Below are 13,650 nucleotides of genomic sequence, written 5' to 3'. Positions count from 1 at the left end.
CCAGGGTCAACTCAGGACCACCTACCCAAGGTCAACTCAGGACCACCTACCCAGGGGTGCACCCCTAAGGAGGATGAGCTCACCTTCATCAATCGTTAATGAAGAAAATGCCCCCACTGACCTGCCTAGAAGAAATCTAATGTAGGAATTTTTCTCAGTTGAGGTTCCTGATAACTTTAGCTTGTGTCATGTGTACACACACACACACACACAGAGAGAGAGAGAGAGAGAGAGAGAGAGAGAGAGAGCGCAAGCAGGACATGGGGCTTGATCCTGGGACTCAAGCTCAAGGCCAAATGCTTCACAACAAGCACTTTATGCACTGAGCCATCTTCCTCAGACCCCCAAGAGAAAAAAATTTTAATGTGTTTGCCACAGGAAGGAATGCAGATGAATTAATGAAGAAAAATGGGTAATATATAACACAGACTAAAGAAACACATGTTCAGCCATCTCATAAATGTAAATCTTTCTGAATGTTTTAAAAAACTCTCTACAAAAAGAGAGATAGCACCCGAAATGCCACATGTATCCATGTATCGCCGTTAATTTCTGGCATAGACTATAAAACTCAAAGCTATCAAAGACAAGAGCATGGGCTGACCTTTTCAGGATGTCCTTGGCCTGAGAGAGAGAAATGTGGATTCCCAGTGATCTCACGGCAGCAACTACTTCTGAAGCATCTATCGTACCTTTAAAACATGAAAAATACCAAGCTAAGAGTCTGAAAAAATGACAAAGCAAAATATACTTAGAATGTGACCATACTGGATTGAAAAGTCTTTGTTTGGTGGGTCTTTGTTCCCAAATTCATGATTCAAAGCTTAAAAACTCTGAAATGTTGGCACCAAGTTTATATTTGGTAGTGAAGTCTCTTTAAACTGAAACAAGAACTGCTTTACCTAGTTATTTGTCCAGATGTGAACATTCATGTTTCAGGACAAAAATATTTATGAATAGCTCATGGCTCAGACACCACTTGAAATATTACAAATCACAGGTACACTGCATTTCTATAAACTCTAAATTCTAAATTTCCAACTGGCCCTGAGGACTATAGATTATAACACATTTGACTATTGTACCTATTTGAAAAGAGCTGAAAAAGTTAGTGGTGAAAATCTGATTCAGGGGCACAAGAATAAAGGACTCTGTTTATAAAGTAAAAGATCCAAAACCCTTATACAACCAAGCTCTTTTAACAGAAACATGTACTGTATTAAATAACTATATATATTTCTCTCTTGTTGAGTAGGTCTTAAGTCCAATAAAATAGCTGTTGTTTTTCACCAAGGTATGTGTGTCATATATGTATATATTATGTGTGTGCATGCGTGTGTGTGTGTGTGTGTGTGTGTGTGTGTGTGTGTGTACGCGCTGTGGTAGTTTGAATATACTTGGCCCATAGGAAGTGGCACTATTAGGAGGTGTGGCCTTGTTGGAGGAAGTGTGTCACTGTGGGTGTAGGCTTTGAGGTCCGATGCTTAAGGTCCATCCAGAGAACTAGCAAGTCTCCTCCTGGCTGCCTTCAGAATAATATGTAGAACTCTCATCTCATTCTCCTGAACCATGTCTGAAACTGTAAGCCAGCCCCAACTAGATGTCTTCTTTTATAATAGTTAGCTTAGTCATAGTGACTCTTCACAGCAATGAAGCCCTAAGACATATGCCTACTATGTAGTTCACTTTCACATTGCTCAATGTTGTGAAGGGAAAATTAAAAATTCCATATTCTTCTCAAACTCTAAAACACAACTGTAATACATCATTTTTCAAATTTAAAAAAAAATCAGATTCTTTTTACTTTTATTATATATCTTCCTATTTTTTTATTTTAATTATTTATTGATCCTTATTTTTATATGCATTGGTGTCTTGCCTGCATATTTGTCTGTGTAAGGGTGTCAGACCCTCTGAAACTGGAGTTACAGGGAGTTGAGAGCCACCATATGGATGCTGGGAGTTGAACCAGGATCCTTTTCAAGTGCAGCTCTAAACCACTGAGCCAACTGTTCAGCCCCTTCTTTTTCTATTTTCTATGATTGTAATATAACTATATCATTTCACCCTTCCTTTTTGTCCCTCCAACCCCTCCTATACACTTCCCCTTCTCTCAACTACATGGTCTCTTTTTAATTGTTGTGATGTATTGAGTGTGTTTACTCATTTATATTTTATATTTATATGTATATGGTCTTAAATATATAAATACAACCTGAGAAGTCCATGAAGCGTTACTTGTATGTATGTTTTAAGACTGACCATCTGGTACTGGACAACCAACTGGTATGCTCTTCCCTGAGAAGTCCATGGAACATTACTTGTATGTGTGTTTTAAGACTGACCATTTGGTACTGGAAAACCAACTGGTATGCTCTTCCCTGTGGAAGACTATTTATCTAGCTTTCAGGATGCCTTGGATGCCTGTAACCCTTTGTCTAAGGTTGAGCTTTCTTGAGACGTCTTTTCCTCCTTCCACATTAGTATGTCTAAGGGTGTTATCCTTGTTTAGCAGCCATGTTGGTGAGACTTCATAGGTATAACTTCCTGCCCTCTCTTCAGTAATGACCCCTGAATCTTAGGTGCAGTTGTGTTGCAGATGTTAGCAGTTGCGACTTGACTCCACAGCTCTGCATGTGATCTTCTGTAATGGTCTCCATCTGTTGCAAAGAAAAATGTCCTTGATGAGGAGTAAAGACTACACTTATCTGTGAGTATAAGGACAAATATTTAGAGTATAACTAGAGATCATGCTAGTTAGTAAAGTTGCAGTTGTAGGTTTTTTCCAGAATCCATGACTTCACTAGCCTTTGTCAGTTGGCTAGGTTTCCAGTGCCAATCATGATTTCTCTCTTTTTTTTTTTTTTGAGCAGGTCTTAAGTCCAATAAGAGAGTTATTGCTTACCGCCAAGGTATATGTGTCACTATTGTAGCCTTAAGGTTACTGTGCCATGCTGGTCATTGTTGCAGTTCATAGGCATACCCAAGTGCCACAGTGTGTATGTAAAGTCAAAAGACAAGTTTCAAGAATCAGTTCTATTCTTTCACTGTAGAATCAGGGATCAAACTCAAGTTGTCAGACTTGCAGAGCAAGCACCTTTCCCCATTGAGCCATCTTACTGGCCCTGATAATTCCTGATATATATATTATATATACCTGTGTATACATATTTCTGATACATGTATATATATTTCTGATATATGTACATATGTCATTCTTTATATCAACTTTAGTGACTCCTGACTTAAAAATACATCAAAATATCACCATAAATTTAGTCATACTTTTCATTTGCATAAACCATTTATAGAAATTATATGTGAGAAACTATGTACATGTGAGGTATTAATCCATCAACAAAGGCACTTTTTCACACAGAGTCACATTTTTTTATGGCTCAGGTGTCCCAAGCTGCAGACAAGGGAGTGCACTAGCCTATGAACCAATGTTTCTTCAAATGATACCTCTTTACTTAACAAATGCTCATCTGTTAAGTTCAATAATTTTTAAATTGTTGATCTGCTATGTAAATCACTATCTTCACTGGGGTTATTGTTGCTGTGATGAAGCACCATGATCAAAAGCAACTTGGGGAGGAAAGGCTTATTTCACTCACAGTTCCATGTCATAGTTCACTCTCAAAAGCAGTGAGGGCAGGAACCCAAGCAGAGCAGGAACCTGGAGTCAAGAGCTGATGCAGAGGCCATAAAGAAGTGTTGTTTACTGACTTGTTCCTCATGGTTTGTTCAGCCTGCTTTCTTACAGAACCCAAGACCGCCAGTCCATGGATGGCACCACCCACCATGGGCTAGGTCCTTTCCCATCAATCACTTATTAGGAAAACGCCCTGCAAACCTGACTGCAGCCCCATCTTATAAGTGCATATTCTCAGTTGAGGTTCCTCCTCAGATGACTTTAGCTTGTGTCAACTTGGCCTATTACCCAGCACAATCTCTATGCTAAATGTAATCTAGTTCAAAGATTGATAAACTCCTAAAGGACTTGGCAATTTTGTATAAAAGTATTCATATTTTTGAAATTTTTATATTAGGAACTCCAATAATACAGTTAGCACTTGCTACTTCTATAAAGTATATTACATTGTGCTAAATATATGTTACCTGAAGGGTTATAAGCAGAATAAAATGAAGTATTGTAAAGAACACAACTCAGCCCATAACAAGTGCAGTATTCTCTTTCTCACTTTCAACTACCCTGGTCAAACTCTACACAAAGGGAATGACCACGACAGGCACAGTGACAGGGAGTAAGATGGCAACACAAAGCAGGCAGCTCAACCAAGGCAGCACCTTTGATGGGTTGCCAGGGTCCGAGCAACTCTGCATGGTAGGTAGTATCCTGATGATAATTATATCTACTGCTACAGCCTAGTTACTCAAAGCAATGAAGCCAGTAGAAGACAAATGGTAATGCTTCTCGAATGATTTCTGAAGGCTGAGACTGAGCTTTAATATTCCAGCTTGACTTGTCAAGACCTAGGATGATACTAATATATCAACTTGGGAAGTTCTCCTTGATATGAAACTTATTTACCTCAGGAGCATTTTTCTACTACTAAGGTGTATCAATAGATATATTACTTAAGGTTCTATAAAGGAACAAAACTGATGGGATGGACATATATTACAGAGTGGACCCATTACATTGGTTTACAGTATATGGGCTTGTGTCAGAACCTTCCCTAATGAGTAAAGATTTCAGGGAACTAATCACTGGGCAAGGAGTAGGCAGGACTTCCAGGTCAGAGAGACAAAGAGGGGAAGGAAGAGATACAGGCTTTTGGACAGGAGGCAAGCGGAGGCCAAAATGTAGCTAATAAGAGGCCCTGGTTTAGATGGCAGATCCACCAAGCCTCACCACAAGAGGGGTTATATTTAGTATAACTTATAAAATTAGAATGTTAGTTGCTGTGCCCAGCGATTGAGTTACCTGTTGATTCTGAACTAACTCTGTGTGGTGTTTTCCTTCATGCAGCGACTCAAAGGAGGCAAAGTGTGGGTTTGCAAGAAGTGCACCCCAAAAGACCATGGGAATTTGGAAGCATGGAGCTGGTGTGGCAGCGACCCACCAGTGGGAACTTAGTGTGGGAACTTAGTGTGGGTGGAGAGATTTCAGAGCTCCAGGTCAGAGAGGCTCCACGAGATGAGAACAGCTCACCGGTGCACTGACAGCTTAGTGTAGATTGCTTTTTTAATATTTCACGCTACATGGGCTGAGTAGTCAAACAGGTTGTCTGTATGCTGGAGAGGCTGAAAACTTCAGAGATGCTTAGTCTCTGAGGCAGTGACAAGAGTAGATGAATTCACAAGTAAGGAGTAAAAGTTCGCAGTCAAAAATAGAGCTACATTTACCTCAGACCTCTGCTTAATTGGGACATTGCTGAAGAATGCTCTCCACGCTGGGGGAGTGTCTCCCTACCCCAGTCTGTCTACTCACACACCAGCCCGCCCCACACACCACACACCCATTCCCCCACCCCACCCTCAGTTAATCCTTCCAAAAACTACCCTCACAGACTTGCCCAGAGGTGTATCTCTTAGACTACAAATTGATTCCAGTTGATAACCAAGATTAATCACTACAACAGGGATACTAGAAACATTGTATGTAGAGGAATTTTAATCCAGCAACACTGGCAACACTGTTCTGGCAAGAGATCACATTCAAAGATCACCTCTCTGAGTCACCCAGCTGCTTCAAGCTCCCGCCAATTTGAGATCCCCACCAGGATGGGCTGCTCCTTGTAACCATAAATCACAATAAGCCTTTTATCCCTTCAGTTGCTTTGGTCGGTTCTCTTTCCTATACACACATAATACACTTTAGTAACTTTGACACCTCATTATACCCTCTACAATCCCCCATCTCCCAGTGAAACCTTTATCTTCCCCAAACTTCCTCCGCTATTTCCATGTCTTTTTAATTGGGGTTTTTTTGTGGGACTGAGTAGGAGGTTATTTTCTGGAGCATGGGCAGCTTGTCAGAAATTACTTACAACAGTGACACCTTCCCTTCGCCACCATCAACTGCTCATAGTCCATCCCTAAAGGAGGGGTGGGACCTCGTGATGAAAGGTTGGCAGGCCCAATCAAGTACAGCTCTTTTGCAGGTAACCACAGTGATTGTGAGTTCACGAGTGTAACGACAATGTCATTCTACACATCTCGTCATCCTCCAGTTTTTCCATTCTTTATGCTTATGTCTCCCACGATGTTCCCTTGAGTCTTGGAGCAGATAACACAGAGGACCTACTAACAGCCAACATTACACCAGCCCTTATTCTTGGCAATTCAACCAGTTATGAGTCTGCATTGACCACAGCCCACTACAATAAGAAAGGCTTCTCTGACAAAGGCAGAGAGCACCACTCATCTTTGGATGTAAATGTGTATTTTGAAAGCGGGGGTGACCACATGTTGACTTAGGAAAACCATAATGGACTCCCCGTGAGACCCTACGATCTCCCGACCACCAGCTCTCCAACAGGTCTACAGTTACCAAATACGGCTTCTCTCCTTTGCCCCAGGCCTAAAATCCAACGAGGAAGCAGTTCACCCTGTAACATTCATGATATTATTACATCAATGTATGTATCATGCCTGACCAATCATTACTGTAGCTCTCAAAGGTCACCGCTGAGTTGGTTTTTGTCCCCCCCCCGAAACCTGCAGCATACCTTCTTAAACTATGAAAGCTAGCCAGGAGGGGGTCCCAGGTCAACACCAGCTTGATTTCTCCATGTTCTGTGACCACAGAGTGGCGTGTCTTCAGCAATACTCTCACCATCAATTTCTGGTAGACAAGAGCAAAAGCAACACTTCGGGTTGGAGGGTGGGTGGGCTTCCTGGCCTCATTTTGTCAAAGTATTTCATCTTGGCAATGAGAAAAACACTTAAGAGCAGGATTCTAAGCAGTTTTTATTTCCTTTCAGAAGTTTGTATTAACTAAATTTCCTGATATAAATATATTTTCAAAATCATCAAGATTGTCATTTTTGAGAGAGGGAGAAAGACAGAGAGAGGTGGGGTGTCAGGCACATGTGTCATAGGACACTTGTGAAGTCCAAGGACAACTTTCAAGAGTGGCTTTCTCCTTGTACTGTTATGTTAAGTTTCAGAGGACAACTCAGACTACCTGGCTTGTGAGGAAGTACTTCTACCCACAAAGCCATGCTGCCAGCCCACAAATGTCACTTTTTAAACTTCCACACCAAATTTTCCATTTATTACAAAATAAATAGAAGAACTACCCAATACACAAAGCTTTAAATTCAGAGGATACCTCTGCAAAACTGATTTTTATTAAAAATATAAGGTATCAGATGTGGTGGTGCATGCCTTTAATTCCAGCATTGAAGAATCAGAGGAAGATGGATCTCTATAAATTTGAGGCCAGACTGTCTGCCTAGTGAATTTCAGGCCAGCCAGGGCTACACAGTGAGACTCTGTCTTAAAATGTAAATAATTAAATTTTGAGAGGGGCTAGAGCAATGGTTTTCAACCTGTGGGTCACAACCCCTTTGGGGCTCAAACAACCTTTTCACAGGGGTCGCCTAAGACCACTGAAAAACACAGACTTTTACATTGTGAATCTCAACAGTAGCAAAATTATAGCTATGATGTAGCAATGAAAATAATTTTATCGTTTGGGGTCACCACAACATAAGAAACTGTATTAAAGAGTTACAGCATAAGGAAGGTTGAGAACCACTGGACTAGAAAGATGATTCAGTGGTTAAGAGCACTGGCTGCTCTTCCAAAGGACCCAGAATTCCTGCACCCTTGTGGCAGCTCATGACTGTTTATAAATCCAATCCTGGGGAATCCAATGACCTCTTTTGGCTTCCATGAGTACCTGCCACACATGTGGTACACAGACATACAATTCAGGCAAAATACTCATTATATACGTGTGTGTGTGTGTGTGTGTGTGTGTGTGTGTGTGTGTGTGTGTGTTTTAATGTGCCAGACATGATGGTGCATACCTTTATCCCAGTACTCAGGAAGCCGAGGCAGGGAGATCTCTCTGAGTTTGAGGCCAGCTTGATCTACATAGCAAGTTCCAGGCCAGCCAGAGCTACAAAGTGTGATTTACAGCACCAAGAATTTCCTAGAAAAGTGAAGGAACTCATCTCAATAATCATACAGAAAGCCACCATGCCATGCTAACCCTGGCACACTTCACTAGTAATTATGGTTTCCATAACTGTCCAGTACATAGGTTTTAGTCATTAGTATAAGCCTAAGTCTCAGAGCAAACAAACAAATCATATACATATATACATGCACATATGATTCAGGGAAATTATAATACCTATTGCTGGCTAGTTTTTTGTCAACTTGACACAAACCAGAGACATCTGAGAAAAGAAAACCTCAATTGAGAAAATGCCCCCACAATATATGCCTGTAGACAAGCCTCTGGGGTATTTTCTTGATTAATTATTGATGAGGAAGGGATGAACCTACTGTAGGCAGGACTGTCTGTGGGCCGGTCATCCTGGGGTATATAAGAAAGCAAACTGAACAAGCCAGGGGAACAAGCCCACAAGCAGCGCTCTTCTGTGGCATCTGCTTCTATTCCTGCCCAGACTTCCTCAGTGATCAACTGTTACCTACTAGTATAAGAAGAAATAAACTCTGCTCCCCAAGTTGCTTTTGGTTGTGTTTTATCACAGCAATAGAAACCCAAGGACATCTATTATATTATTCTCAATAATTTAAAAATTATTCTAGATAATAAATTGGATCTGACAGTAGGAGCAAATGACAGACAGAAAAAGTACTCGTCAGTGCTAGCACTTAGTCACATCGAGCTGTGGATGAAACATACACACACCATCATTATTTTTGTCCAGACTCTTGAATGCCAGTTTCATTTTCTTCTCATGGTCTTGAAGGTACTGCACAAATTCTCCAAAGTCCAGTCCTGAATCAGCATTGGAATCTGCATTCTTAAAAATTTCCTACAAGAGAAGAAACTCATTGCAACAGTCATATGTAGAGCCACTATGTCATGTTAACATTAGTACATGTTAACATTAGGGCTTAAAGATAGTAAGATATATAGCCTCTTCTGTCAGAGACAAACATCTGTCCACTAAATGTGATAAACATAAAATTCTAATATATTCCCCTGATGAATGGTTTGAGGCCTAGCCTTGTGAAGTAATTATCTATGTTCAAGTCTCACTAAGTCCTTAAGCTTTTTTAACATGAAAAAAATTAACACTATAGGTCTGAAAAGACAGCTCAGCAGTTAAGAACACTTGCTGCTCTTCCAGGAAACTTGGGTTCAGTTCCCAGCACCAAGATGGCAGCTTTCAGCTACCTGTTGCTCCAGTTTAAAGGAATCTAACACCCTCTCTGGACTCCACAGGCACTAGACACAAGCCCAGTGCACTTACATAAGTGAGGCAAAATACTTATACATGTAAAAATAAATAAATCCTTCAAAAACATATGTAAAAATATGTTGTATATTCCAAGCCCAGCAGACTCTTACCTCATTAGCTATATATTATTCATTTTTGTACCATCAAAATCTAGCATAAAGTATGAAATATAGAGGCTTTTAATAGACTAGATAAGTCATACTTATTATTTATTGAGTTTGAAAATAAATGTTATGAGCTAAAACTGGATCACACTGCACAGCACACACTGGACACTGCACATACCATAGACAACATAGATAGACTGCACACTGCATAGCACACACTGAATACTGAATAGGTCTGCACACACCACACACTGCACACTGCATAGCACACACCACACTACACACCACACACTGCATAGCACACATCACACTGCACACCACACACTGCATAGCACACACCACACTGCACACCACACACTACATAGCACACACCACACACTGCATATTGCACACTGCACACTGCATAGCACTGCATACAACACATACTGCACACTGAACACCACACACTGCACATCACACACACTGTGCATGGTACACACCATACACTGCATAGTACATAACACACACTGTATACCACAAACTACACACCACACACTGTTGGGACCAAAAAGGCAAAAAGTTAGTCTCTAATATGAATCAAATTATAAACTACTAGAGATGATACATATACCAAAGGCAGTATGTTAGGTGTAATAATGCTATGAATTCAAGGTAATTCCTTTCTATCTGAAATTAAGCTTTCAGATAATTAATGAGGTAAAAATGCTGAAAGATTCAAGAGAGGCTTCATAAAGGAAGCCTGCTTGAGCCTGAATTCACAAGGAAAAACATGTGCTAGACAGAAAAACAAGAGTGGGCACTTCAATAATATGTGAAATGTCTGCATGGCAGTAGAAGGGGTGTTAATTATAAAAATACAGCAATAAAAATGGCAATAATAACAATCAAGACTTCCTGAGTGCTTAGTTCTAAGCAAGTTATGGATCTGAGTTCATTTCATCTTTATCTGATTTGCTGAAAACAAAAGTGCATGAAGGGAAAATGGAAGATGAGTTAAAGAGGGGAGAAATCCTGAGGAGATTTATATGCTGCAAAAGCTATCTCAAATTAATGGTTCAAGTGGTTGCTTCCCAATAAGTAGGACATATAAAGAGCTCACATGAAAACAGCATTAAACAACATTGAATCACAGTTTGAGAAAATGAGTCTTTGTTTCAAGCATTATTCATTCCTGATTATATCATGGGAATGTCTGCCTCAAAACTTGCCAACTTCTTAAAGAAAAACACATCAGAGTGGAAGACTCAACTTCACCAGGTAATAGAGTATTTAAACAGAGTTTTACAATATTAACTTTTAAAATGCTCATTTTATGGTTATTTATAATCTACTAGATTTCCACCTATGGCAGAGATATATAAGTTTCATTTTTGGGGGGTGATATTAACAATATCACAGAATAAAAAGTCTTAAGCTCCCCTCCACCAGAGGTACACATACCAGAAAGCATAACTAGTGATCATACAAAGAACAGAACACCTTTTGAGATCCCTAAGATTTAAAATCAAGCCAGAAACCACCCTGATAATTGGCAGAACTGAATAATAAAAGCGAGAACAACAGTCTCACTTCAAGCATGATGCCTCTCCCTACTCTCTGAAGTCAGTACAAGGCCAGACAGAATCTCTTCAGGCCCAAGCTCCTACAAGACAAAAGACAACCAGAGGCAGCCACTCAGCTTCCCTAATATTCTAACACAGTTGCTGAGAGGCCCAGTCAAGTCTTATTGCACATGGGCCACTGGGAGTAGCAATACAGTTCACTCCTTGCAGTCAGACAGAAACCAGAAGAAGGGCAATAAGTCAAAGAGTATAGTGACTGATACATAAATCTTGATATTATCTCTCTGTTCCTGCCAAGCTTGGTGCCAAATCAGAGACATTAGCCAACTTTATGACCACTTATAAAACTGAGCTGGCTGCCCTCAGAAACACAGTATGAAACTTAATTTGAATCTACATCAGTGGTTCTCAACCTTCCCTACAACGACCCTTTAATTCAGTTCCTCATGTTGTGGTGACCCAAACTATAAAATTATAGTTACTTCATAACTATAGTTTTGCTACTATTATGAATCTTATGTAAAGATCCAATATGCAAGATACTTTGCTACCCACAGATTGAGAGTTAGCGCTACATAAATACTACTTTATGCATGTAGCTGCAGGTCACACCCCAACAATAATTATCCAGACAAGGAGATGCTCACCTCCATCTATTACAAAGAAGCATAGAGATCGTAGAGATATGATTTGCTGGACCCAGAAAGGCAAGGAGTAGCTCCACTGATCCAAAATGCCTGTCAAATGATCCAGGCAAGGAGAGTCCAATATACACATATTTTGAAAAAGCATAGTAACTCAATTTCCTTTACCTATTATATCAAACAAAGACTAAGCCAAAAGCCCAAATCTACAGTTCTAGTTTGACAGAAAGACAATACTCAGTGGTACATTTCTAGGAAACATAATCTCTGGTCTCACCTGTCTTGAGAAGTGACTCATCCTAACAGTCTAAGATTGTCCAATTGTCGTCAAATTTCTTTTCTGGAGAATACACACACACACACACACACACACACACACACACATTTTTTTTCCTATGATGCAATCAGACTAGAAGCCACTCTAGAAGCACTACCCAGCATATGAACAAAGTTAGCAGCTCAGACAATTAGCAGAGACCATGCAAAAAGCTCTACTTACCAAATCATCACTTGGCCATTCCAGAGTCATAGCTAAACTAAGTATCAGGTGTATAACCACGACAAAATACAAAAATATACAGGCCAGATGAATGGACTCCATCCTCAAGCACACAATACAAGGAATTAAGGATTATGAAGAACTTGGGACCAGGGACTCATTGTACATTCTAGTAGCAAGCAGAAAACCACACAGTGCCAGTCTAGGGTCTCCATTCTGTTCCCCTCAGGGCTCTGTGATTTCTGTACAGTCGTGGGTCAAATGCTATTGAGCCAACAGCTATCCAAGCATGCAAAATTACCCTGAAATGCATTATTACAGTAAAATGTTGTAAATTAATGCCTTGATCAGATATTTAGAAGTTACCAAGTAGAAGACCTTAACAGCCTTTAGGTTAAAATCATATGAAGCATTCAGCTGCTCATTGCTTGGACATGATGTAACTTCCTTGAATAAGAGCACTTAGCTTAATTTCAGATAACTGAGTGGGAAGAGCAACAGCTCAGCATGTTCTGACATGATTGCAGGCTTGGGAATGTTTCTGGCAGCGGGTTATAGGGCTAATGTGCAGAAGACTACGTTGTTAGAAGCTGACATCAGGATACTAAGATACTTGATCAGTCTGCAAGGCCTGTAGGAGGCCTGTATCTACTGCTTACTTGGTTTTAAGCTCTGCAGAACGAGGTTTTCCTGCTTCCAGGAAGCAATACTTCCAAAAGATATCTATCTGAATAATTTGATTTGATCTTTATCTCTTACCTTGCACACAAAGCAGTTCCAAATGAATCAAAGATCTCAATGTTAGATATGAAACTGAAACTTCTAGAAGACACAGTAGAGAGCATACTTAAGGCTACAGGCTAGAGTCAGACTTTCTGAATAGAATCCCTCATGAAGGAAACTGGGCCAAAGACTGACAAATAGGACTTCATTAAACTGAACTGCAAACTGTTAACCAAAGAAGCAGCCTACAGCTTGAGGTCAGGGAGCACTTAGGGAGGGATCCAGGGCTTCAGCTGAATACGTAAGAGTGGAGGGCCCTACTGGGCATAGGTGGAAGAAGAGATCCTTGATCTCACGAAGGCTGGATGCCCCAGGGGGTGGGAATTTTGAGGGTGGGGAGGTGAGAGTCGGGGGGTAGGTAGGGGTTACATCCACAGAGAAGAAGGAGGAGGGGAGAGGGGATAGGGGGTTCCCGGGTGGGTGGGGGATGGGGTAAGGGGACAACATATGAAATGTAAATAAAACATCCAAAAAAATAAACCTCAAAAAAAGAGAAAACTTTGGGAGTATTCATTATGACCTAGTAATCAAAGAATATATTTATATTTATTCATTAAGCAACAATAGAAATAAACAATGACCTTGGAACCAAAAGAAGAAGAAGAAGAAGAAGAAGAAGAAGAAGAAGAAGAAGAAGAA

The 13,650-nt window shown here is 40.3% G+C and overlaps 1 protein-coding gene across 1 annotated transcript in view; it reads right to left on the bottom strand.

Moving 5' to 3' along the window:
* The window catches only part of LOC114612323 (calcium-binding mitochondrial carrier protein SCaMC-1-like), a 45,684-nt gene that overhangs the window by 30,473 nt on the left and 1,561 nt on the right, over positions 1–13,650 (bottom strand). Inside the window, 2 exon segments of the mRNA XM_028757281.1 lie at positions 605–692; positions 8,861–8,987. Coding sequence (XP_028613114.1) covers positions 605–692; positions 8,861–8,987 — 215 coding nt within the window.

Source organism: Grammomys surdaster, unplaced genomic scaffold, assembly GCF_004785775.1.
Source record: "Grammomys surdaster isolate TR1022 unplaced genomic scaffold, NIH_TR_1.0 126158, whole genome shotgun sequence".
NCBI classification, from domain to species: domain Eukaryota; kingdom Metazoa; phylum Chordata; class Mammalia; order Rodentia; family Muridae; genus Grammomys; species Grammomys surdaster.
This window is presented reverse-complemented; position numbering and strand designations above follow the sequence as displayed.